Source organism: Mauremys mutica, chromosome 1 (assembly GCF_020497125.1).
Source record: "Mauremys mutica isolate MM-2020 ecotype Southern chromosome 1, ASM2049712v1, whole genome shotgun sequence".
In the NCBI taxonomy this organism is placed as follows: Eukaryota; Metazoa; Chordata; order Testudines; family Geoemydidae; genus Mauremys; species Mauremys mutica.
Window position 1 is genome coordinate 789,789 of NC_059072.1, and position 24,855 is coordinate 814,643.

The 24,855-nt window shown below is 44.2% G+C and overlaps 1 protein-coding gene across 5 annotated transcripts in view; it reads left to right on the forward strand.

Annotated features, from left to right (window-relative positions):
* SHANK3 (SH3 and multiple ankyrin repeat domains 3) overlaps positions 1-24,855 on the forward strand; it is a 748,791-nt gene that overhangs the window by 250,101 nt on the left and 473,835 nt on the right. For all 5 annotated transcript variants that reach the window (XM_045026870.1, XM_045026889.1, XM_045026909.1 and 2 more), the window contains exon 11: positions 5,218-5,284. In XM_045026870.1, the coding sequence (XP_044882805.1) occupies positions 5,218-5,284 (67 nt within the window). The remainder of the gene's footprint in view (positions 1-5,217; positions 5,285-24,855) is intronic.

Consider the following 24,855-nt stretch of genomic DNA (forward strand, 5'->3'; position numbering starts at 1 on the left):
CCTTATTTCTTCTGCTCCCTTCAGGGCTTCCAAAAGTGAAGCAAGAGATGAATCATTTAACTGTGGTGGCCCTAGCGTGGGCAGACACTGGTGTTCAGATTTCTTTTGCAAATAAGTTACTTTGGATATCACCAGTGTCCCCAGATTCATCTTGGAAGAAGCAGCTCACTCTGCACTGAAATCTAAGGTCCCTTCTCCCAGTGAGTTGGATCTTGGCACCTTAATGGATGAGGATTTGGACTGCTCAGGAGAACTCTGTCAGATTTCACTGGCATCTTTAAACCAGGGTGTCCAAAGCGTGGCTCTGTGTCCCTTGAGGGTGACTGTATTAAGGAGAAAATTTGAAAGTGATCTCCCTAGTACCTTTCTGTAGGGGTGAGGGCATGAGTGGGTCAGGCCTAAGGGTTAGAGAGTCAGGATCCAGGAACCAGAGCCGGGGACAGAGTCAGGAGTCAAGCCAGGGGTTGAAGCCATAGTCGTTATCAGGGGTAGGACTCTAGATTCATCTGATCTCTTCTGACAGATTGTGCCACATCCCGAGCCTTTCGACAGAGAGTGCTTTATCCCCAGCTCTCACGTGCTTTGTCTAGGCTTTGTGATTGAATTCAGTCTTTGATGTAACAGGGCATGAGCCATTAATTGCTTTGAAAATTAGGACCAAAGCCTTAAACCGGCCTCAGAAGCTGACCAGGAGTCAATGGAGGGACTTGAGCACAGGCTGGATGTGCTCATGGTGGTCTAGGCCATGGAGGAGGCAGGCAGCTGCCTTCTGTGCCAGCTGGAGCCTCTACATCATCTTCACATTTAATTTCAGTTACAGGGAATTACAGTAATCAAGCCGGCAGGTGACAAATGCATATTGTACTGTAGCCAGGCCCTCATTCAGGAGGGAGAGACAAAGATTCTTAGTGAGCTGCAGGTGGAAGAAGGCATTTTTAGTCACTGGTCATTCAGGCTTAGGCCTGGTCTACATTGGGGGGGGAGAGGTGTAGCTGAAGTCGATGTATCTTAGATCGATCTAGATTGACGTACTTCACATCCTTGCGGCATGGGATCGACAGCCGCTGCTCCCCCGTCGACTCCGCTTCCGCCTCTTGCCCTGGTGGAGTTTCAGAGTCGACGGGGAGAGCGTTCAGGGATCGATGTATAGTGTCTAGACGAGACGCAATACATCGATCCCCGATAGATTGATCACTACCCGCTGATTCGGCGGGTATTGTAGATATACCCTTAGTGAGGAGTCAAACAGGACTCTGAGGCTTTGCACCGCTTTGATGAATGGGGGCTGTGCAACATCAGTGAAAGGTGGAGCCCATGGCTTGGCCAGCTCTTTAAAGCATTTCCTTTTCTGATCAGCAACACTTTGGTCTTGCCTGGGGTCAGCTTGAGCCAGGTGCTCTGTATCCGAGAGCTGATCTCATATAGGGAGGCAAGGCTGGAGGCTGCTGTGGGGGGTCAGGTTTCAGAAGACAACTAGATTGGTGTGGGACCAGAGGTGCAGAAATACAGATCTGGGTCTGGTCAGTGGGGACCAACATCAGAGCCTCATCATAAAGCTCTGTTTCTAACACCTCTGCCTGTTTGCAGCATCCCTTATTGCTAATTAAACACCTGTCTCTCGTTCTTCAAAGAAGCTGCCTTTGCATATTTAAACTCCTTGCCTATCTTCCCCTATTCCGTAGAGGTTTTCTGTATCTGTGGATTCTGGTGTTCCTGTAAAGGAACTGAGGGAACTGGGGCTGTACCTTTCTTGGGCACTTAATGTTCATTGCCACACAACAGCATTTGTGCAGTCCCCGTAGTCACACGTTCCCAGAAAGTTCCAGCATCTTGTGTAGCAGGGGGTACCTTTCCCAGGAGGGTATATGCAATGACAATCACGCAGAAAGAACTATAGTTACTGGTAAATAGCCTTTGTGTGTGTACCCAACAGTCTGTTGGGGCATCATTTGCTTGGGATTTGAACATAATTCTACTTGGCTCATGGATTTCATCCTTTAAACTTTTCACAGACTTTGCTTTTTTATCACCTATCTCTGAAGATAGCATTTCTGGTGGCAATAACATGCGCCTGAACTGTGAGAGTGATTCAGCATCTCGTGGCTCGTGTGCCCATTACAAGTGATTACAAGGATAAAATTGCTATGACCTACATTCTTGCTCAGAGTGCTGTCAAACTTTCATCTGCAGCAAACAATTATCCTGCCAATCTTGGTTCTGAAGCGACATAGGCCAGACTATATTTACTGGTTTTTTAGATGAGGGAAATGCAGATCTAATATACTTGGACTTCAGCAAAGCATTTAACCTAGTTCCACACAGGAAATTATTAGTTAAATTAGGGAAGATGGGGATCAATACAAGAATTGTATGGTGGATAAGGGACTGGCTAAAGGGAGATGGTAAGGGGTTGTGCTAAAAGATGAACTGTCGGACTGGAGAAAGGTTACTAGTGGAATTCTCCTAGTTGGTCTTGGAACCAATCTTATTCAATATTTTTATTAATGACCTTAACACAAACAGTAGGAGTGTGCTGATATTTGCTGATGATACGAAGTTGGGAGGCACCATCAATACACAGGAGGATCAGAACGGTACAAGGGGATCTGGGTGACTTTGAAGACCTGGAATGACAGAAATGGGATGAAATTCAGTAGTACAAAATTCAAGGTCATACACTTGGGTCTAATGAGAATTTCTGCTACAAGTTAGGAGCTCTTCAGTTGGAAGTGACAGAAGAGGAGAGAAACCTGGGTGTGGGGGTCAATCAGTGGATGACTCTGAGCCACCAGTGTGATGCAGCTGTGCAAAAAGGCAAATGTGATCCTAGGGTGTATCAGGTGAGGCATTTCCTGGGCACCCATGTTCACGGAAGATGACTTTAAACTGGACCAGGTGCAGAGAAGAGCTACTAGGATGATCAGAGGAATGGAGGGCCTGTCTTAGGAGAGGAGAATGGAGGAGGTTGGCTTGTTTAGCCTGGCAAACAGAAAACTGAGTGGGGGGAGGTGCGAATCTGATTGGTCTCGATAAACGGGGGGTAAACACCAGGGAGGGTGATGAACTATTGAGGCTGAAGGGCAGTGTTGGCACAACCATAGACACTAACTTTTCTTTTTCCCTGGGGGTGTTCCACCCCGTCTCTACCCTGAGGCCCCACCCCAACTCTGCTCCCTCTCCAATGCCCTGCTCTCTCTGCGCCTCTTCCCGCCCCCAGCTCCTCCCCTCCCCGAACAAACTTACACTAGAACAAACCCAAACAAACCTGGTCATGAACAAACTCAGGCTGGAAATTAGAAGCAGGTTTCTAACCATCAGAGGAGTGAGGTTCTGAGGCAGCCTCCCAGTACAAGCTGTGGGGAGCAAACAACGTAATTAGTTTTAAGAGAGAGCAGGATGAATGCAAGAGTGTGACGGCATGACAGGACAGTTGGTGGTAGTAGGGGTCAAGGCTCAATAGTTCGGGGGCTCACTTTCAGCTTATGCCTTACATTCCTAACAATCTCATGCTTCAGGGCTGAGATTGTTCACTGCAGGGGTCATGAAGGGATCCTCTGGCCAATGCATCGTGGTGGTTTTTGTCTCCTCCTCTGAAGCATCAGGAATGGCCTCGTCTGGAGATGAGACACTGGGCTGAGTGGTCTAGTGCTCCCAGATGGCACTGAGCATTCTCTCTCTCAGGTGCATGGCTGGCTGGCTCTTGCCCACATGCTCAGTCTCACTGATCGTCATATGTGGGGTTGGGAAGGAATTGTCCCCCAAGTCAGACTGGCGGTGACCTTGGAGCTTTTTCCCCATCCTCTCCACATGTGGGTGTGGGTCACTGCCAGGTTATCTGCTTATATGTCACTTAATCATTTCCCTCCTATTGCAGTGGCCTCAGGCACTGGTGCCCTGCGGTCCCTCCTGTTATTTCCCTGTGGCACAGCACAGTCTAGTCTCTGAGGGCTATGATGCTTTGGTCTGATTTGGGCTGTAGGGTTTAGTGTGCAGAAGCTGGGTGGGGTTGGTGGTCTGTGATGTACAGGAGGTCAGACTGGATGATCTGGCGGGCCCTCTGGCCTTACGCTCTCTGACCCTGTGTAAAGGGGCTGTAAATTACTCCCATGGGCAGGATTAAGCCTTTTTGCAAATCATCCTGGTGGGTTGTTGCATGTGGAGATAAGTCTAACGAGCAAGAGATTTTTGGCCCAGAGGCTGTTTAAACAGATGACATTTTATGTTCAGACTTGTTACAACCAGAAAGGGTTGCAGGTACCAGATGTTAGGACTCACTGTGCTCGGCAGTACCAACTCCGGCAGCTTGTCTTTGTAATGCTTTAATAGTCTGAATGTGTAAGAAGGCTCTACGTAGAGTTCAATTCATACTTTTCCTCTACTGTCTCGATTGGATGCTCATTTCTGGAGACTAGTCCTTCACTTGCTGTCTACTTAATCCCATATTAGCCCTCCTGAGGATTGCTAGTGGTGTCTAGTTTCCCAGGAGTGAGGATGAGTAGCAGCAATTCCTTGAAGGGGAAAAAGGGATCCTAACTAGTAACTAGAATTCTCTGCATGTGTTTCCTGTTCAGATCTACATTCAACCTCACTTCTTTCCTTGCTCCTTTGAGTACTATGAGAATCTTTGCCATACTACAAGCTGGTTAATGGGCAGGGCTTTATTTAATCTTGGTTTAGAGTGTTGTGGCCATTGTCTGGAGCAGGCTGCCCGCAACAGCTACCTGCTTTGAAGAGGTTCCATGGCCTGCACAGCTTGGAACAAGCATAACACAGATCTGTGGCTTTGCCAAGGCAAGACCTGCAGACAGTTCAGTTACTGGGAAATAACCAAGAGTAAATGTTTTCCTAACAAGCTCCAGGTGTGAGAATTTTTCAGCAGCAACTACAAGCCCCGAATTTAATCCCCAGCTAGTAGTGGAAGCGTCACTACTCAGCCTCCTCTGAGCTCTGCGCTCTCTGTCACTTCTGAGTGTAGGAGTCATTGCAGGAGGAATGTGGGTCACTGTTGGCACCAGGATGCCACCTCAAAGGTGCTGGCTGTGTATGCTACTTTTGGGCCAAGCCAGGAGGAGTGCTGGCTGTGGCAGTCTGCCACAGCGAATGGCTGTTGCCAGCCCATGTGGTATAGCAGTTTCCTCTGTGCTAGTAGGCCTGGTCTTTCCTGGGGAATAGTGCAGCTCAGAATCATTCACTCCTCCTCCCTTCCTCTCTTTTCAGGTGGCCATCATTGCAGGAAATTTTGAACTGGCTGAAATCATCAAAACCCACAAAGAGTCTGACGTTGGTGAGTTTGGCCTTTCACTCTATTTTCCCCTCTTATCTCACTTTAGGTCCTGCGATATTTCAGTGGTTCTCATTTCCCAGCGCTGCCTAGGGAAACCAGTGGAGCTACTGTAACAGGGGTCTGGCGCTCCCTGTGGGTTTTTGGGTGCTGGAACTTGCGTGGGTGGTTGCTGTGTGGGTGTTTGTGCTGTCCATGATGATAGAGGAGGGGTTGACTGTGTCAGTCAGTGTGGCAGCCTGAAACCGTCACTGTTTGTAGTTAGTATGTTTGGTGGACTGTTTACTGTGGCTGTTTCGGTTGCTGTACCAAAGAGTATAAACAGACTGTCGGGCATTCACCAGGTTGGACTGTCTCTCCAAAACTCTGTTTTTCAATTCCACATCCTCTCTTGTGTACTTGGGGCAGTTAGTCACCACGGGGAATCTCTCATGCTAAAGCCCTGCAGCTGGACTCAGTGCAGGGGAGAGGAATGCTGCCCACCTCAGGCCACCATTGCTGGGCTGCTGTTGCTGCAGCAGCCTCCATGCTAGTTGCACTCACCCAGGGCTCTTCCTCACTTATGCAGGGAATGTGCCAAGTCCTGGGGGCAGGGATAGCTCAGTGATTTGAGCATTGGCCTGCTAAACCCAGGGTTGTGAGTTCAATCCTTGAGGGGGCCATTTAGGGATCTGGGGCAAAAAAAATCTGTCAGGGGATTGGTTCTGCTTTGAGCAGGGGGTTGGACTAGATTCCAGCCCTGATATTCTGTGATTCACTGGGGGCATCCCCATTCTTTGCAATATCTCTGCAGCTCTACACAGAGACCCTCTGCAGAGCTGAACTCAATACTGTGCATAAAGCCAGGCCCCATGCTGAACTTCCTCCAGTTCTCTCCCTGAGAAATTGGTGGCACTGGAGTCCTTTAGAGCAATGGAGGAGCTGACAGGATTTACTCGTAGGAGAGGGTTAACTCCACACAGTGGGTCAAATGCCTGCTCCGAGCAGAGGGCACAGGGGTGTCCAGGCAAAAGGAGATGTAGTGGTGGGCTTCCAGGAGTATGGACCTTCAAGTAGATGTTCAAGCAAATATTGGGCTACTGCCTTAGTCTCTCGGGAATCCTGGGCCTCACTCCTCCTCCTTTGACTTCCCTAAAACCTTCACTGCAGCTGTCACTTCTGAGCTTTCCTTTCTGTTCATTTCATTCATACACTCACTGAAGAGTGTTGGCCTAATACTGGTAAAACAAGCTCGCATCATTTGCGAAAAGGAGTGTTAATGCTGCCAAAGGGCCTCGGGAAAATCTGAAGTCTCTGTATAAGTATATCAAGCAGAAGTACTGGCAGGAAAGCAAACACAATAATGAATGACGAATGAGATTGCATTCATGATTATTATAGAATGGCTGAGCTACTGAACTGCTTTATTAAATCTCTTTCTGTTGAGAAAAGTTGTAGGAAATCATCTGATCAATTAAGAAGAAAATGCTGACTTTGTATGTACTGTATAGCTGCTGATATAAAGTAGGTCAAATAATACTTGGGATACTGAACATACACAAACCAGCAGGTCCAGATGGCATGCACCTGCAAGTCAAGGGAATTAGCTAATGAACTTTCCAAACACTAGAAATTATTTTTTAAACGTCCATTGAGAACTGGGAAGATACCAAAGGATTAGAAAAAAGCAAAGATGGTGTTGATCATGAAGAAAGGGGGAGAGCATGAACTGGCTAGTTATCATCTCATTTGCCTACTATCAATGTCTAGTAAGGTAATGGAACATATACTAAAAGAAAGAAAAGTTCACTGCATTTCTAGGTTAATGGAGCCCTGAGCAATAAGAGCAGGAACTTATAAAGGATAATTTTTGGATAATGCTTCTACAGGTCCCTGCTGTCAGGGCTGCACATGTCCGGCTGTGTGCCAAGAACTGTCAGTGGAGCTGTGAACACAAGCCGTGGACATCGCAAATGAGACCCACCATGTATGGCAGTAAAAGGGGTCATGATCAGCAATCACCTCCATAACTTTCTGCGTCTGGACACTCTCCTAGCTCAGAACCCATCAGGCTTTCCTCTAGGTTCTTACTTTCTTTTTTAGAGAGATTCAGCCCCTTGAATTTGATTTGTACACCTTTGATCTGGGGCAGGGCAGTGTAGAGTTCAGGGAAGCTGTTTATTTCACCAGATTCACGGGGTTGAAGCTGCTTCTACTGAAAATGTGTCTGTGACTCCAGGTGAAGCTGGTTGGTTCTGATCCTGTCAGCTCATCTTTCTTGGCATGAACAGCTTGAAATCCTCTGACAGTGGATATGCCCTGTGAGGAAAGAGATCTTTGCAGACACTATTGAAGTTGGGCTAGTCTGTCTTTTCTGTCCCACTCTTTGAGGGTCTGCAGAAGAGGAGAGGTGGGAATAGAAACTGCTCTCTTCTCTCCGGTTGATTAGAACTGGGAGGCTGGATCATACATAGAATCTCATCACTACCAACATGATCACTCTCCAGGATCCCTCCGCACTATCAATACATTGGATTGTGGAGGAGGTACAGACTCTGCCCTCACCTGAGCTGCGACCTTCAATGACACAGTGCAGAGGTGAAGATAACTTCTTATTCCCTTGATTCTTCTCATTTAAGGGGTGTGTGTGTGATGGGGTGGGGGAGAGGGATTGAGATTTATAGAATCATAGAAATCTAAGGCTGGAAAGAACCTTGAGAAGTTATCAAGTCCAGCCCTCTGCACTGAGGCAGGACCAATAAACCTAGACCATTGGTTCTCAACCCCGGCCCAATCAGCATACAGCTGTAGCCTATGTGATATCCTCAGGGCCATACATGCAGTGTATATATTGTGTGGATGCGGCCCACGTAACACATAGAGAGCTGCATATATGGCCCACAATGGTAAATATATTGAGAACCACTGACCTAAACCAATCTGTTTGTCCAGCCTGTACTTAAAATCCTCCAGTTAATTAGTTAAACAGATATTAAAAGGTACAGCACCAAAAGTGAAATCCTTGCAAGCTACATGGAAACTTTTTAAAGACACCATAATAGAGGCTCAACTTAAATGTATACCCCAAATTAAAAAACATAGTAAGAGAACCAAAAAGGTGCCACTATGGCTAACAACAAAGTAAAACAAGAAGTGAGAGGCAAAAAGGCATAATTTTAAAAATGGAAGTTAAAGTCTAGTAAGGAAAATAGAAAGGAGCATAAACTCTGGCAAGTGAAGTATAAAAATATAATTATGCGGGCCAAAAAAGAATGTGGAGAACAGCTAGCTAAAGACCCAAAAAGTAATGGCAAATTTTTTTTTTAAGTACATCAAAAGCAGGAAGCCTGCTAAACAACCAGTGGGGCCACTGGATGATCGAGATGCTAAAGGAGCACACAAGGACAATAAGGCCACTGCAGAGAAACTAAATTAATTCTTTGCATTGGTCTTCATGCCTGAGGTTGTGAGGGAGATTCCAAAACCTGAGCCATTCTTTTTAGGTGACAAATCTGAGGAATTGTCCCTGATTGAGGTGTCATTAGAGGAGGTTTTGGAACAATTTAATAAATGTAACAGTAATAAGTCACCAGAACCAGCTGGTATTGACCCAAGAGTTCTGAAGGAACTCAAACGTGAAATTGCAGAACTACTAACTGAAGGATTGCTAATGTGATGCCAATTTTTTAAAACGGCTCCAGAGCTGATCCCGACAATTACAGGCTGATAAGTCTGACTATATTAAAGAATAGAATTATCAGACACACAGATGACCATTTGTTGGGGAACAGTCAACATGGTTTCTGTAAAGGGAAATCGTGCCTCACCAATCTATTAGAATTCTTTGAGGGGCTCAACTTGCATGTGGAAAAGGGAGATCAAGTGGATATAGTGTACTTAGATTTCCAGAAAGCCTTTGACAAGGTTCCTCACCAAAGGCTCTTAAGCAAAGTAAGCTGCCGCGGGATAAGAGGGAAGGTCCTCTCATGAATTGGTAACTGGTTAAAAAATAGGAAACAAACGGTAGGAATAAATAAATGGTAAGTTTTCAGCATGGAGTGAGGTAAATAATGGTGTTCTCCAGGGGTCTGTACTGGGACCGGTCCTATTCAACATATTCATAAATGAACTGGAAAAAGGGGTAAACAGTGAGGTCCCAAAAGTTTCAGATGATACAAAACTACTGAAGATAGTTAAGTCCAAAGCAGACTGCGAAGAGCTACAAAGGTATCTCACAAAACTGGGTGAATGGGCAACAAAATGGCAGATGAAATTCAGTGTTGATAAATGCAAAGTAATGCACATTGGAAAACATAATCCTCACTATACATATACAATGATGGGGTCTAATTTAGCTGTTAACACTGAAGAAAAAGGTCTTGGAGTCAAGAAAGAGATCTTGCAGTCGTTGGATAGTTCTCTGAAAACATCCACTCAATGTGCAGTGCCAGTCAATTTTGGAATCATTAAGAAAGGTATAGATAATAAGACAGAAAATATCATATTGCCTCTATATAAATCCATGGTACACCCACATCTTGAATACTGTGTGCACATGTGGTCGCCCCATCTCAAAAAAGTTGTATTGGAACTGGAAAAGGTTCAGAAAAGGGCAACAAAATGATCAGGCTTTCGTATGAGGAGAGATTAATAAGATTGGGACTTCTCAGCTTGGAAAAGAGACGACTAAGCGGGGATATGATAGAAGTCTATAAAATCATGACTGGTGTGTAGAAAGTAAATAAGGAAGTGTTATTTACTCCTTCTCGTAGCACAAGAACTAGGGATCACCAAATGAAATTAATAGGCAGCAGGTTTAAAACAAACAAAAGGAAGTATTTCTTCACACAACGCACAGTCAACCTGTGGAACTCTTTGCCAGAAGTTGTTGCGAAGGCCAAGACTATAACAGGGTTCAAAAAAGGACTAGATAAATTCATGGAGGACAGGTCCATCAATGGCTATTAGCCAGGAGGGGCAGAGATGGTGTCCCTAGCCTCTGTTTGCCAGAAACTGGGAATGAGCGACAGGGGATGGATCACTTGATGATTCCCTGTTCTGTTCATTCCCTCTGGGGCACCTGGCATTGGCCACTCGTGGAAGACAGGATACTGGGCTAGATGGACCTTTGGTCTGACCCACTATGGCCGTTTTTATGTTCTGAATTTGTCATGGTCCATTTGAATTCTAATCCTGTCTTCCAAAGTATTTGTAACCTTTCCCAGCTTGGTGTCATCTGAAAAATTTATAAGTATACTCTCCACTCCATTATCCAAGTCATTAGTGAAAATCTTAAATGGCACTGGACCCAGGACTCATTTCTATGGGACCCCACTAGAGGGTCCCTCGCAGTTTGCCAGTGAGCCATTCATAATTACTCTTTAATTAACGTCTTTCAACCAATTGTGCAGATTTGTGTTATACGTGTGTGGTACAGAGAGATTGTACACCCACCTTTCAGTAATTTCATCTAGATCTCATTTCCCTAGTTTCCTTATGAGAATGTCACATGGGACTACATCAAATACCTTACTAAAATAAAGCTGCATCACATTTCCTGCTTCTGCCCTATCTACTAGGCCATTAACCTTATCAAAGAAGGAACTTAGGAAGATTTGCTTTTGTTGTTTTTGACAAATCCATCCTGGCTATTCCTGATAACTCTGTTATTCCCTGGGTGTATACAGATTGATTATTTAGTCATTTGTCCCAGTATCTTTCCAGGTATTGAAGTTAGACTGACTGATCTTTAATTTTCCAGATCCCCTTTGATCCTCTTTAGATCATAGATAGATACTATATGTTTCTCCTTCTCCAGTCCTCTGGGACCTCCCCTGTCCTCCATGAGTCCTCAAAGATAATTGCTAACAGTTCCAAGATTGGGTCAGTTAGTTTCTTAAGTACCCTAGATGCATTTTTTCAGGTCTGGCCAACTTGAATACATCTAGCTTATCTAAATAGTCTTTAACCTGTTTTTCCCCTGTTTTGATTTGCATTCCTTCCCACCTGTTTTTATTATTAATTGTGTTGAGTATCTCTTTTTAGTGAATCGAGAAGCAAAATAGGCATTAAATAGCTCAGCCTTCTTGATATCAGTTATTAGCTCTCTTTCTCCACTAAGTTGAGGACCAACACTTTCCTACGGCTTTCTCTTGGTCCCACTGTATTAAAGAACCTCCTTATTCTGTTTAATTTCCCTTCCTAGGAGTAATTCAGTTTGTGCCTTTAGTTTTTCTGATTTTGCCCCTATGTGCTTGTGCTATTTTTTTTTGTACTCATCCTTTGCAATTAGTTCATGTTTCCTTCTTCTGTAGGATACCTTTTAGATTTTGAGATCATTAATGAGGTCCTGATGGAGTCACATTGCCCTTTTATTCTTCTTCCTATCTTTTCTTCACATTGGGATTGTTTCCAGTTGTGCCTTTAATATTGTCACCTTGAGAAACTGCCAACTCTCCTGAACTCCTTTTTTCCCTTAGATTTTCTTCCTGTGGGACTGTTGTATGGATAGTGATCTAAAAGGCTTAAAAGAGTTTAAGGTTTTTATACACTGTTTCGCTGTTCAACGTTAAACAGTAATAGATAGGTTTGGGTTTCAATAATTTTAAACAGAGGCCTTGGTTTTACTTGGTTACTTGGGAAATACCCAGAAGCATTCATTCAGAATGAAAGTTTGTTGATTAAACACAAGAAAGAACAAGAAATTAAAACAAACATGTTGAAACTGTGGTGGCGTGATTATGCAAAACAAACTTAGAGCTTTTCAGAGTCTCTCTGCTTTTGGAGTCAAAGTATCAGTGTCTCATATTTTCAGAAGAACCTTTCTTTGATGACAATGATAAGGTTAATTTTATTATCTCCTGGTGTGAAGGGCATGCACTTATCCTGTTCTTAACAAACAAGTAGATACAAGGTGGAAGAGAGAGAGGATAGAAAAACTGGTTGAAATATGGCCTTTGTTGATGTTTTTGTGTCACTGCTGGTTAGTTTTGAGTGGATGCTCTGGCTGGCAAGTCATCCACAACACCTGCTGCTTGGACCCTGGTTAGTTACTGTCTGTTAGGGCTGTCATCTGTCTGGTTGGATTCTTTCTCCTTCGACAAGGCAAGTTTGGATGAATGCAGTATAATTGATTTCAGGATTCAATAAAAAGCCAAGAGAGGGAGATAGGATAGGAGGCAAGAAATAGCGGGGTAGAAAATAACACAAGAAGGGAAGGGAATACAATCCCGGATCTTACTTGCCCCTGCAGCACTGCTAATTAGGTCTCCCCACTGGTGACTGAGGACTAGGTGTCACGATCATGTGATGACTTTTAGCATTTACAGGTGAAAACAAAGTTCCTCAAACAAGGGCAAGGCCAGCTGGCCTACCTAGCAGAACGAAAGTCCATTAGATAAGTCGAGGTGAGCTGCAGTGCTGGAAGGGCAGGGGATGAGCCAGGTTAAGAGGACTCTTTTTTTTTTTAAGTCTTTTTAAGAAGCCCAAAAAATTAGTAAAAGTGGGTGGCATATTTTAGCCTCCTTATGGAAATTGATTGAATTGGTGGTTGAAATAAGGTCAAACTTCAGAGAGGTAACTCTGTTCCCACATTTCTTGTTTACTAAGTAGGATCTCACCACTTTCCTTTACTTATATCTGTAGGTCATTTTATTTGGACTAATACAGTTTCCTGTGTGGTTTTCTTGCATTTGTAACAACTTGATCTATTGTTCATGGCTATTGTATTTGGATACAGACTGGCTAACCTAGTGTGGAGGACTAGGTTTGGTGGGGGCAGGTGACAAAAGCCCACAGGTAAGTAAAAAAGATGGAGACCTGGGAGAAGGGTCGGAATCGGGGGTGGTAGGAGGGTCAGGCATGGGCTGTTATAGCCGGGATAAGGGAGAGGGGACCAGAGAGAACATGGTAGGGAGAATCAAATCAATATCTTAGGTGTCTGTATACTAATGCAAGATGTATGGGGAATAAGCAGGAAGAACTAGAAATGCTAGTTAATAAACACAGCTATAACATAGCTGACATCACAGCGATTTGATGGGACAATACGCATGGCTGGAATATTGGTATGAAGGGTACAGCTTGCTCATGAGGGACAGGCAGGGGAAAAAGGGAGGAAATGTTGCCTTATATATTAAAAATGTATACAGTTGTTCTGAGGTTGACCTGGAAATAAGAGACAGATTGGTTGAAAGTCTCTGGGTAAGGATAAAAGGGGTAAAAAACAAGGGTGATGTCATGGTAGGGGTTTACCACAGACCACCTAACCAGGAAGAAGAGGTGGATGAGGCTTTTTATAAACTAACAAAATCATCCAAAGCACAGGACTTGGTGGTGACGGGGGACTTCAACTACTCAGACATTTTTTGGGAAAATAACACAGCAGGGCACAGATTATCCAACAAGTTCTTGGTATGTATTGGAGACAATTTTTATTTCAGAAGGTGGAGAAAGCTACTAGGGGAGAGGCTGTTCTAGATTTGATTTTTACAAATAGAGAGGAACTGGTTGAGAATTTGAAAGTGGCAAAGGACGCTTAGGTGAAAGTGATCATGAAGTAAGAGTTCACAATTCTAAGGAATGGTAGGAGGGAAAACAGTACAATAAAGATAATGGATTTCAAGAAAGCAGACTTTAGCAAACTCAGGGAATGTCTAAAGGGAAAAACAGTTCAAGAGAGTTGGTAGTTTTTCAAAGACACATTATTAAGGACTCAGGAGCAAACTATCCCACTGCGTGGGAAAGACAGGAAGTATGGCAAGAGACCACCCTGGCTTAAGCAGGAGATTTTCAATGATCTGAAACTCAAAAAAGAGTCCTACAAAAAATGAAAATTAGGGCAAATAACAAGGGATGACTGTAAACAAATAACACAAGTATGTAAGGACAAAATTAGAAAGGCCAAGGACAAAATGAGATTAAACTAGCTAAAGACACAAAAGGTAACAAGAAAATATTCTACAGATACATTAGAAGCAAGAGGAAGACTAAGGACAGGGTAAGCCCATTATTCAGTGATGGGGGGGAAACAATAACAGAAAATGTGGAAATGGCAGAGGTGCTAAATGACTTCTTTGTTTTGGTTTTCACCAAAAAGATTAGTAGCGACTGGACGTCTAACATAGTGAAAGTCAGTGAAAATGAGTTAGGATCAGAGGCTAAAATAGGAAAAGAACGAGTTAAAAATTACTTAGACAAGATAGATGTCTTCAAGTTACCAGGGCCTGATGAAATGCATCCAAGAATGCTCAAGGAGCTGAATGAGGAGGTATCTGAGCCATTAGCAATTATCTCTGAAAAGTCATAGAAGACAGGAGAAATTACAGAGGACTGGGAAAGGGCAAATATAGTGCCAACCAAAAAAAAGGAAATAAGGACAACCCAGGGAATTACAGACCAGTCAAAGTACTCCACTTAGGAAGGAACAATCAGTTGCACACACACAAAATGGAAAATGACTGCATAGAAAGGAGTCCTGCGGAAAGGAATCTGGGGGTTATAGTAGCTCACAACTTAATATGTTGCAAAAAAAGCAGACATAATTCTATGATGTATTAGCAGCAGTGTTGTAAGCAAGACACGAGAAACAATTCTTACTCTCTAGTCCGGGCTAATTAGGCCTCAGCTAGAGTATTGTGTCCCATTCTGGGCACCGCATTTCAGGAAAGATATGGACAAATTGGAGAAAGTCCAGAGAAGAGCAACAAAAAGATTAAAGGTCTAGAAAATATGACCTATGAGGGAAGATTGAAAAAAATAGGTTTGTTTAGTCTGGAGAAGAGAAGACTGAGATGGAGAGAGTTTTCAAGTACATAAAAGGTTGTTACAAGGAGGAGGGAGATAAATTGTTCTTCTTAACCTCTGAGGATAGGACAAGAAGCAATGGGGTTAAATTGCAGCAAAGGAGGTTTAGGTTGGACATTAGGGAAAACTTCCTGTCAGGGTGGTTAAACACTAGAATAAATTGCCCAGGGGAAGTTGTGGAATCTCCATCAGTGGAGATTTTTAAGAGCAGGTTAGACAAACACCTGTCAGGGATGGTCTAGATAATACTTAGTCCTGCCTTGGTGTAGGTGACTGGACTAGATGATCTCTTGGGGGCCCTTCCAGTTCTAGGATTCTATGAGTCTATTGTAACATCTTATGAGCTTTCACATACATTTTAGAGTTGATCTTAGGGTAACTTTTGTAGGTTCGATAATCACAACAAAACCTTACCTACCAGTTCTATGAGTCTACTTTATTGAAGTCCATTGTCCTTATTCTGATGCTCTAACTCTTTCGTTGCCTTAGAATCATGAAATCTCTCATTTCACAATCGCTTTCACCCAAATTGCCTTCCACCTTCAAATTCGCTTCCAATTCTTCCCTGTTGGTTGGAATCAAATTTAAAATGGCTGTGCCCCTGGTTACTTCCTTTTCTTTCTGAAACAAAAAGTTGCTCGCATATTTTTCCAACAGATATCTGGGTAGTTCAAGTCCCCCAGGTAGAGCAGCTGGTTCTCCTTCCTCCTCTGGTGTTGCTGTAGTCACCTGTAGTCAGCTAGCATCCTCCATCCCAGATGTTTCCATGTGTGTCCCTTCACTGAAGTCATTGTGCTCCCACATGCTATGCAAATTAACCACTTCACGCTGTAGCTCTCTTACCTGCTACCTGAGTGGGGGCTCCTACAGACACCTCTCACGCCAGTGGTTCCCCCTGACTGGCTTTTGTTGTTAGGGACACGCAGGCTGCATTCCCAGCAAGTCAAGACCAGGGTCTGGGTGGAAGCCTCCAGGGTGAAGATGTGTGTCAGGTGAGGGCCTCACAGGTGCAGGCAGAGGAAGAGCTAGCAGTGTTGTTGATGACATGCCGTTCTCGTCTCATGGCAGGTTCTTCTTTGTAGAGCAGCTGCAAGTTAGGGAAAGAGAAAAAAAATCAACACACCACCGCACCTCCCTGCCTTCCTGCTCTGACGAACTCAGCTAGGAAACTCCCTTTATCTCACCAGCCATTTGTCTTACCAGCCATTGTGAGTTTCTGTGCTTTTGAAAACCCGGGCCCCACACACTCCTGGAGTGGGTGACGCAACCCCTCTCACTCAGCCGCCTCTATTCACAGGCCTAGCTGATCAAAAACTGCACTGCTCTCAGGGTATGTCTACACTACGGGATTATTCCGAATTTACATAAACCGGTTTAACAAAACAGATTGTATAAAATCGAGTGTGCGCGGCCACACTAAACACATTAAATTGGTGGTGTGCGTCCACGGTCCGAGGCTAGCGTCGATTTCTGGAGCATTGCACTGTGGATAGCTACTCCGTAGCTATCCCATAGTTCCCGCAGCCTCCCCCGCCCCTTTGAATTTCCGGGTTGAGATCCCAGTGCCTGATGCGGCAAAAATCATTGTCGCGGGTGGTTCTGGGTAAATGTCGTCAGTCACTCCTTCCGCTGGGAAAGCAACGGCAGACAAGCATTTCATGCCTTTTTTCCCTGGATTGCCCTGGAAGATGCCGTAGCATGGCAATCATGGAGCCTGTTTCGCCTTTTGTGACTGTCACCGTATGTGTACTAGATGCCGCTCACAGAGGCGATTCAGCAGCGCTACACAGCAGCATGCTTTTGCTTTTGCATGATAGCAGAGATGGTTATCAGCCATATTGTACCATCTACCATACCATAAATTGGTAATAAGATGATCGTGGCTACCAGTCCTTTTGCACTGTTCCATTTGCTGCTGTCATAAGTGCCCCTGGCTGCTCTTAGCCAGGGGCGCAAAAGCCAAAATTGGGAATGACTCCCTGAGTCAATCCCTCCTTTTTGGTATCTAAAAATAGAATCAGTCCTGCCTAGAATATGGGCAAGTGTACTAGAGAACCACTGTATCAGAGAACCAGAGAGCACAGCTGCTCTGTGTCAGATCCTGCAGAAATTATGAGCTGTATTCTATTCACAGGGGGTGCTCCTGCAACAACCCCACCTGTTGATTCCGTTCTTCCCTCAGCCTTCCTGGGCTTCCGTAGCATTGTCCCCCCACTTGTGTGATGAAGTAATAAAGAATGCAGGAATAAGACACAGTGACTTGTTAGTGAGATATGAGTGGAAGGCAGCCTCCAGCTGCTATGATAGTCCAGACAGGACAGTAAGGAGTGTGTAGGAGAGGAGCCCAGCATCCCTCTGCTACTTCAGGGGCAATTGAATCTTTTCTTTACACATGAAGGGTGGGGGCTGATGGAGCTCAGCCCCCTGTTGCTATGATGACGATGGTTATCAGCCATACTGTACCATCTACCAGGAAAAATTAGGACCAGGCGCTCTTGATCGACCTAACAGATGCTAGTCAGCATGGTTACCAGTCCTTTTGCATTGCCCCATGTGCCAATAGGCTGATGATGAAGACGGATACCAGTCGTATTGTACCATCAGCCATCCATAGCGTGGGGGGAGCAAGGATGTTGGTGTTGAGTGCTGCACCATCGCGTCTATCTGCAGCATTCAGTAAAGATAGGGTGACATGTAAAAGAGTCAAGAGAGGATTGTTTTCCCTTTCACTTCTGGGGGTGGGTGGGGGGGTGCGTAAATTGCCTAGCTATGCCCTGACCCACCGCGGACACTGTTTTTGACCCTAGAAGCATTTGGAGCTCAGCCAAGAATGCAAATGCTTTTCAGAGACTGCAGGAACTGTGGGATAGCTTGAGTCCTCCAGTTCATGAGCGTCCATTTGATTCTTTGGCTTTCCGTTACGCTTGTCACGCAGCAGTGCGCTGAGTCCCTGCTATGGCATCTGTCTGGAGATATTTAAAAAATGATTTTGAATTTCGTCTTCTGTAACGGAGCGCTGATAGAACAGATTTGCCTGCCCTTACAGCGATCACGTCCGCATCGTCCATGCGGGAGCTCTTTCTTTCTTTTGATTTTTAACTGCACCACCACCCGTGCTGATCGGAGCTCCACGCTGGGCAAACAGGAAATATTCAAAAGTTCGTGGGGCTTTTCCTGTCTACCTGGCCACTGCATCCGAGTTCAGATTGCTGTCCAGAGCGGTCAGTGGTGCACTGTGGGATACCGCCCAGAGGCCAATACCGTCGATCTGCGGCCACACTAACCCCAATCCGATATGGTAATACCGATATTAGCGCTACTCCTCTCGTTAGGGAGGAGTACAGAAATCGGTTTAAAGAGCCCTTTATACCGATATAAAGGGCCTCTTAGTGTGGACGGGTGTGGCGTTAAATCGGTTTTACGCTCCTAAAACCGGTTTAAACGTGTAGTGTAGACCAGGCTTCACTTCAAAGAGCCCTGCTAGAAACAGATGCTAACACCCAGCGGCAGGGCAATCTCACCTTTATAGTCAGCAACCTAGCCTTGATTTCAGAACACAGCAAGCAATCCGGATTCATACCAAAATCAGTGACAAGTTCCCAGCACCAAAAGTTCTCCTTTCTTGTTCCTCAAAGTTAATCAAATAGCAATAAGACAGAAGTTCCCAAGATACTCACCAGCTGGCTATCTTCCTTAGTCTCCCAGCTGCCTTTGTCTCACCACCCATGTCTTCTCTAGGTGCATTTGGAAAAGGGTTTCAGCTGAGAGCTATTATACCCCAGCTGGGGATAGATTAGAGTAGCCATCCTTGGTGTGCTTGGCTCTCATAGGAGGCCTTACCGCCTCTTCAGGGGAAACATCCGTTTCCATTTGTCTTCATTTCTTGTAGTTCTTTGGAAGCCAGTCTTTTCACCTTCCATTGTTTATGCCAGCCCCTTAACCTCTACCACCTTTATGGGTCTTGTGGTCTTGCACGTGGCCTGGTGCCGCTGCCACAGCAGTTTTCAGTAGATCTGTCTTAGAAGAATCTGGTTCAGGACTGAGAATCAAGACCCTCTTCCCCACAGCATCATGAGGCTCCTCACTCACATATGAGAGAATATTGCCTTATGTGATTAGAATGACTGTTCTGAGTTAGGCTTTGAAGGTGAATTAAAAATTGATCAAAGGAAATGCTTTTCACACAATGCCTAATTAGCCTGTGAAAGTCATTGCCAGAGGAAATCATTAAGACTAGGAACTTAGCAAAATTCAAAGAGGGATTGAACATTTTATATGGGTATCAAGAATATCCAGGTATCATAACGAAAGTGATAACATTTTTGGAAGGGATATTAAACTTCATGCTCCAGGGCTTAAGCTGTTCTTTTACTATTAGAAAGCAGGATGAGACTTTATGTGGGCAGCTGATGTCCCACATATGCTATTTCAGGGTTCTTACACCTTCCTCTGAAGCATCTGGTAGTGGCCATCGTCAGAGACAGGATACTGGAGTAGGTGGATGTTGGGTCTAATCCAGTCTGTCAGTGGCTATGCTCTTGTGGAGAGGAGTGCATAGAATCATAGAGTTTATGCCAGAAAGGACCATTAGATCATCTATCGTAAGCCATTCATTTAATCAATGTATACCCCCTCTATTGAACCCAGTAACTAGTGTTTGACTAAAGAATGTCTTCCAGAATGGCATCCAGTTTCTATGTGAAGATTTCAAGAGATGGAGAATCCACCACCATTTCCCTTGGTAGTTGGTTCCAATGCTTAATTGCCCACACTGTTAAAAATTTGTGTCTTATTTCTAATTTGAATATGTCTGGTTGCAGCTTCCAGCCATTGGTTCTTGTTCTGCTTTTCTCCTCTAGATTAAAGAGCCCTTTAGAACCCCGTACTTTCACTCTGGGAAGATTCTCATACACTGTAATCAAGTCAACTCTTGATCTTTTTTTTATAAGCTAAATAGATTAAGCTCTTTAAGTCTCTCCCTGCTAGGCATTTTTCCAGTGCTCAACCATTTTTGTTTCTCTTTTCTGCATCCTCTCCAGTTTTTCACCGTATTTTTTAAAAGACATAAGGGACATCATTAGACATCAGTGAAAAGCTTGGCATGGCTAAGGGTAGTAAGAATAAGTTTTTAAAGTGTATTAGCAACAAAAGAAATCCTAGCAGTGGTATAGGCCCATTACTAAATGGAGATGGTAAGATTATTGTTAATGTTGCCAAAAAGATAGAATTATTCAATAAATATTTTTGTTTTGAACAAAAGAAGTGGGATGATGTACTACTATCACATGAAGCTGATTAAATACTTTCCAGTCCATTAGTAACCAAGAAGGATGTTAAACAACATCTACTAGGGATAAATATTTTTAAATCATCAGGCCAAGATAAATTGCACCCAAGAGTCCTTAAAGCATTGGCTGAGGAGATCTCTGGCTCACCAATGTCATTTTTAATACATTTTGGAGTACTGTAGAAATTCCAGAAAACTGGAAGATTGTGAGTGTTATGCCAATATTCAGAAAGGGCAAGTGGGATGACCTGGTTAACTATTGGCTGGTTAGCCTGATATCGATACCAGGCAAAATAATAGAAAAGCTGATATGGGATTCAATTAATAAGGAATTATAGGATAGGAATGTAATTAATGCCAATCAACATTGAAGTCAATAGGAGTTAGGCAACTATGTGATTTTGAAAATTCCACTAGGCACCTATCTACATCTTCAGTTGCCAATAAACCTGTAAAAATCTTGCCTGCTGTCCTTCCTGAACAGGTTATAGCAGAGTTCTATCTGATGTAGATGACCCAGCTGCTCAGTCATCAAATTCCCCTTCTCCAAGACTGTCGTTTGTACCAAGATATGTTAGGAGGATGATCTGAAGCTCTGGTTATTCCATAGTCAGATAGCTCAGAAAAATCCCACAAACTGCTTGACATTTTAGAGCTCATACAAAAGAATAAAATATTCCTCATTAACAAGGATCTTTTGGAGCCCGTCCAAGATCTGTGGTTTAAATGATCCTTGATATACTTTAATCTTGATAAATATATGAATGGGATTATATGATGGGGTATCCTGCGATAGCAGAGAACTACACTCGATAACCCAGGAGGTCCCTTCCAGTCCTATGTTCTATGGACCCCTGGCAACAGTAACAAAGGTGGACAGGCTGTACCAAATATCACCACTGCACTATGACTGTTTCTATCAGAACTCAATGTCAGGGACTCTTGTGATCTCTGTGAGGGTGAACAAATCAAAATTTTCTAGTTCTGCCAAGATTCTTCCAGCAGCTAAGGACTTAAGGGACAAGGGCTATAAATTCTACTCCCCTGAGCACTAGGGTTGCACATGGCCACTTGCCAAGCTCTCATAGACTCTTTATAACTTCATGTGAAATAAAATGTCATTTTGGTGGCACATATTCCTGAAAACGGTTGCAATAAGGGCAATCTCTGAATTAGGGCTTCAATCAGCACTTGCTCATGCTTCTTCTGATGCTATGGAGTGAAGACCACAGCTGTGACTAGTTGACCTCATGCGAGGCTCAGGATATCTCAAATGCCTGATTCCATGTTCCCAATCTGATTTGTTGAGACAGAAGCCCAGGGAGCCTTTGGGTCAGATAAGTCTGCTTTGGTTCTGCCTGTCTTGAGGCAGCAGATTTGATATTTCAGCAGAGAACCTGAACCAATTTCAAAAGCAGATACTTCATTTTCCTTGTCCTCTCTGGAGCCACTTTGGCGCCTTCAGAACAGCACGGCGTGGAATTACTTCAGGTAGATAAGATGTATTAGAAGTAGAAAAGACTGGTTATGCTGTCCAGTTCCTTGCCATGCCAACTACTCCCCTTCCTTCTCAGTCCCTTGTCAAGCTTCTTACTACAAAGTGCTGAAGGATGACGTTGTACACTGTTTTAGGCAGAAGCCATAGGAAAAGGTTCCTGAGCAGAACTGTGAAAAGTTTTATTCCTTTTTGTAACTCTGGCAGACTCCAGGACCCTGAAAAGGATGCATGGCTCCTTTCTCAAATTTTCTTCTTGTAAGGTTCATAAAGCCTATGCAGAGAATATGTAAAATTTCTATATCATTTTTATGGAAAAGATGTGACTCAGTTTATCCACTCACTGTGTTTTGTGACTGAGGAGGTTAATTTCTTTCTGGGGAAGGAAGACTGGATAGGAGCTATGCAGGAATTAGGCATGTCTGGGTTGGTCTGAATGAACAATCAAAGATTGACCCCTATGAATAGAGTTACCTTGGAGATACAATGGTGACCAGACATTAACTTTTAACTACTGACAGCCAATGCAAACAGAACAAGTGGAATCAGCATGACTGCAATCTGAATCAAAGAAATGGAGGCGTCAGAAGACTGTGTTAAGTAGGCTGCTGTCCAGGGCAAGGAGAAAGATTGAATCCTGAATGCCTTGGGCTAAAGAGACAGGTTCTACTGCCAGTACAGACCTGCATGTAAGCTTTGCTTTTTCATTCTAACCTCAGAACACTAAAATGGATGCATAAACAGGGGCATCTCGAGTGGGAGTAGAGAGATATTTTAATTCTGTCTCTGGTACTGATGCAGCTGCCTCTGTGTTCTGGTCTAGTGTCCACAATTCAAGAAGGATGTTGATAAATTGGAGAGGGTTCAGAGAAGAGCCACAAGAATAATTAAAGTATTAGAAAATCTGCCTTGTAGTGGTAGACTCAAAGAGCTCAATCTATTTAGCTTAACAAAGAGAAGGTTAAGGGGTGACTTGATCACAGTCTATAAGTACCTACATGGGGAACAAACATTAAATCATGATTGCTTCAGTCTACCATAGAAAGACATAACCCAATCCAGTGAATGGAAGTTGAAGCTAGACAAAGTCAGAGTGGAAATAAGGCATAATTTTTTACCCATTGGAACAATTTTCTAAGAGTTGTAGAGGCAATTATTAAATCAAGATTGGATGTTTTTTCTAAAAGATAGACTCTAGTTCAAAAGGAATTATTTGGGGGCAGCTCTCTGGCCTGTTTCCCACAGGAGGTCAGATTAAATTATCACAATGGCCCTTTCTGGCCTTGGAATTTATGAATCTATAAAATATTGAATTCCAGTTGACTAAAAGATGTTGGCTTGTTTTTAAATGTGGAGAAATTGGAGAGGGTCCAGAGAAGAGCAACAAGAATGATTAAAGGTCTTGAGAACATGACCTATGAAGGAAGGCTGAAAGAATTGGGTTTGTTTAGTCTGGAAAAGAGAAGACTGAGAGGGGACATGATAGCAGTTTTCAGGTATCTAAAAGGGTGTCATCAGGAGGAGGGAGAAAACTTGTTCACCTTAGCCTCTAAGGATAGAACAAGAAGCAATGGGCTTAAACTGCAGCAAGGGAGGTTTAGGTTGGACATTAGGAAAAAGTTCCTAACTGTCAGGGTGGTTAAACACTGGAATAAATTGCCTAGGGAGGTTGTGGAATCTCCATCTCTGGAGATATTTAAGAGTAGATTAGATAAATGTCTATCCGGGATGGTCTAGACAGTATTTGGTCCTGCCATGAGGGCAGGGGACTGGACTCAATGACCTCTCGAGGTCCCTTCCAGTCCTTGAATTTATGAATCTATGAAACAGCAGTCAGTGTCACTGCAAAACACCTGCTGGCTGTGCGGCTCCAAGAGGGTTCAGTCTCCAACAGCAGGTTCATACTATTTTGGACCTAGCTGAAGGAGCCACAGTGAGAAACAGAGGTACTGAAGCCTGCAGTTTCAGAATAGTGGAGGAGGGGGCTCCTCCTTTTAAAACAGTGGAGGCCTAGGGCTTAGCACTAAATGGTTACCCTCCCAGAGAGACTGAATACAGCTCTGTGGCCTAACACACCATGTGAACCTCAGACAGCCTTCATGAAGATGCAATGGCACACAGGCGTCGACTTTCCAATGTGCCGGGGGGTGCTCCACCCCTGCCCCACCCTTCCCCTTCCCTCCTCCGAGTGCGATGCATCCTCGCTCCCCCCCCTCCCCCCGAGCCTCCTGCATGCCTCAGAACAGCTGATTGTGGTGGGCAGGAGGCATGGGGAAGGAGGGGAAGGCACTGATGGGTGGGGCCTACTGGGGGGGGGGGCTGATAGAGGGGCTGCCAGTGGGTGTTCAGCACCCACCATTTTTTCCCATGGGTGCTCCAGCCCCAGAGCACCCATGGAGTTGGCGCCTATGCAGCAGCATTACTGCTGAGCCATACTAGTAATTTGGTTCAAACCAGGATATAAACAGTTTTAGTGTCTCTCTCAGGTGCAGAGAGAACTGGGAAAGAAAAGTTCTAGAGGAAATATCCTAGTACAACCAGGCTTGGAGAGAAAGCTTAGGCTAAAATCTGTTTGGGGTTGGTATATGAGTTACCAGTAAAGCCCAAATCCAGGAAGAGGATAATTTTGGACCCTATTAGTTCACTTTATTAGGAGCAAGGTTAGAAACTCTGCCTGTTTGCACTGTTATTTCTCTCTTCTGCCTGCACCCAATCTTGGATTCGAGAGGTCTACACAGATGCATCACAAAACTCAGATTCCATATGGTGAAGTATTGGCAGCTATCAGTTCTTTGTGCCCAAAAGACTGGTTTGGGATGCTTGACTTGAGAGATGCCTATTTCCACATCTCAGTCAGGCCATGTTGCAGGAAATAGCTACATTTGTGTAGGAGAAGATCAGTACACCATCCTTTCCTTAGGGTTGTCCACAGTCCATGGCCTCTTCACCAAATGTACTCTGTGAAGTTAAGAAGCCAGAGTAGTTGCAGCTGTCCCTGCTTTAATAAAT